At 55.1% G+C, this 599-nt stretch overlaps 1 protein-coding gene across 1 annotated transcript in view; it reads right to left on the minus strand.

Moving 5' to 3' along the window:
* Positions 1–599, minus strand: part of CSUI_005601 (uncharacterized protein) — a gene marked incomplete at its 3' end in the record, with an annotated part of 2,292 nt that extends 1,693 nt beyond the window's left edge. Inside the window, exon 1 of the mRNA XM_068065772.1 lies at positions 214–599. Coding sequence (XP_067922251.1) covers positions 214–365 — 152 coding nt within the window. The remainder of the gene's footprint in view (positions 1–213) is intronic.

The following is a 599-nucleotide window of genomic DNA, read 5'->3' on the forward strand; positions in this document are numbered from 1 at the left end:
AAAAAACCCGCTCGCGTTTCATGAGCTGCCGATCGTGTACCGTTGACTTCGGAAGAGGGCGTGCCAATTTTGAAGACCGGTCTCAAGGCGATCTACCTAGCGAGGCTATTGCGTCCCCAGGGGACGGGGAAAAGACAGTCATGGACCGGTGGCAGGACCTGGAAAAGAACAGCGGTACCGAGACAGCGCACGACTGTCAGCTGATTGTCCTACCGGCGCGTGTGGGAGCAGGGCCTCCACCAGTAGCTGAAAAGCTCCCGATAATACGCAGGTGCATCACCCGTAGAGATGCCTTCCTCGCACATACAGTTTCTGAGAGCACTGTTAGAAACAGTCCGAAGAGTGAGCACCACCACGTAATTCATATGAGACTAAGAAGGCCGTCAGAAAGGTCGATAATAGAGGCTTCGCAAGACGACCGCGAAGACGGTACGCGTGTGCGTCATGAGAAGCCAGGTATATATATATGCGAAGCCTGCAACGTTTCTTGGCTGGAGAAGTCTCGGACGCCGGGAGTGTACGCAGCAGGACGGAAAGTGAGGGAGGCGAGAGAGGAAGCTAGGCCATCACAAGCCTCCTTGGGACAGAGGCAGGAAGAA

Source organism: Cystoisospora suis, assembly GCF_002600585.1.
Source record: "Cystoisospora suis strain Wien I chromosome Unknown contig_2716, whole genome shotgun sequence".
Classification (NCBI taxonomy): Eukaryota; Apicomplexa; class Conoidasida; order Eucoccidiorida; family Sarcocystidae; genus Cystoisospora; species Cystoisospora suis.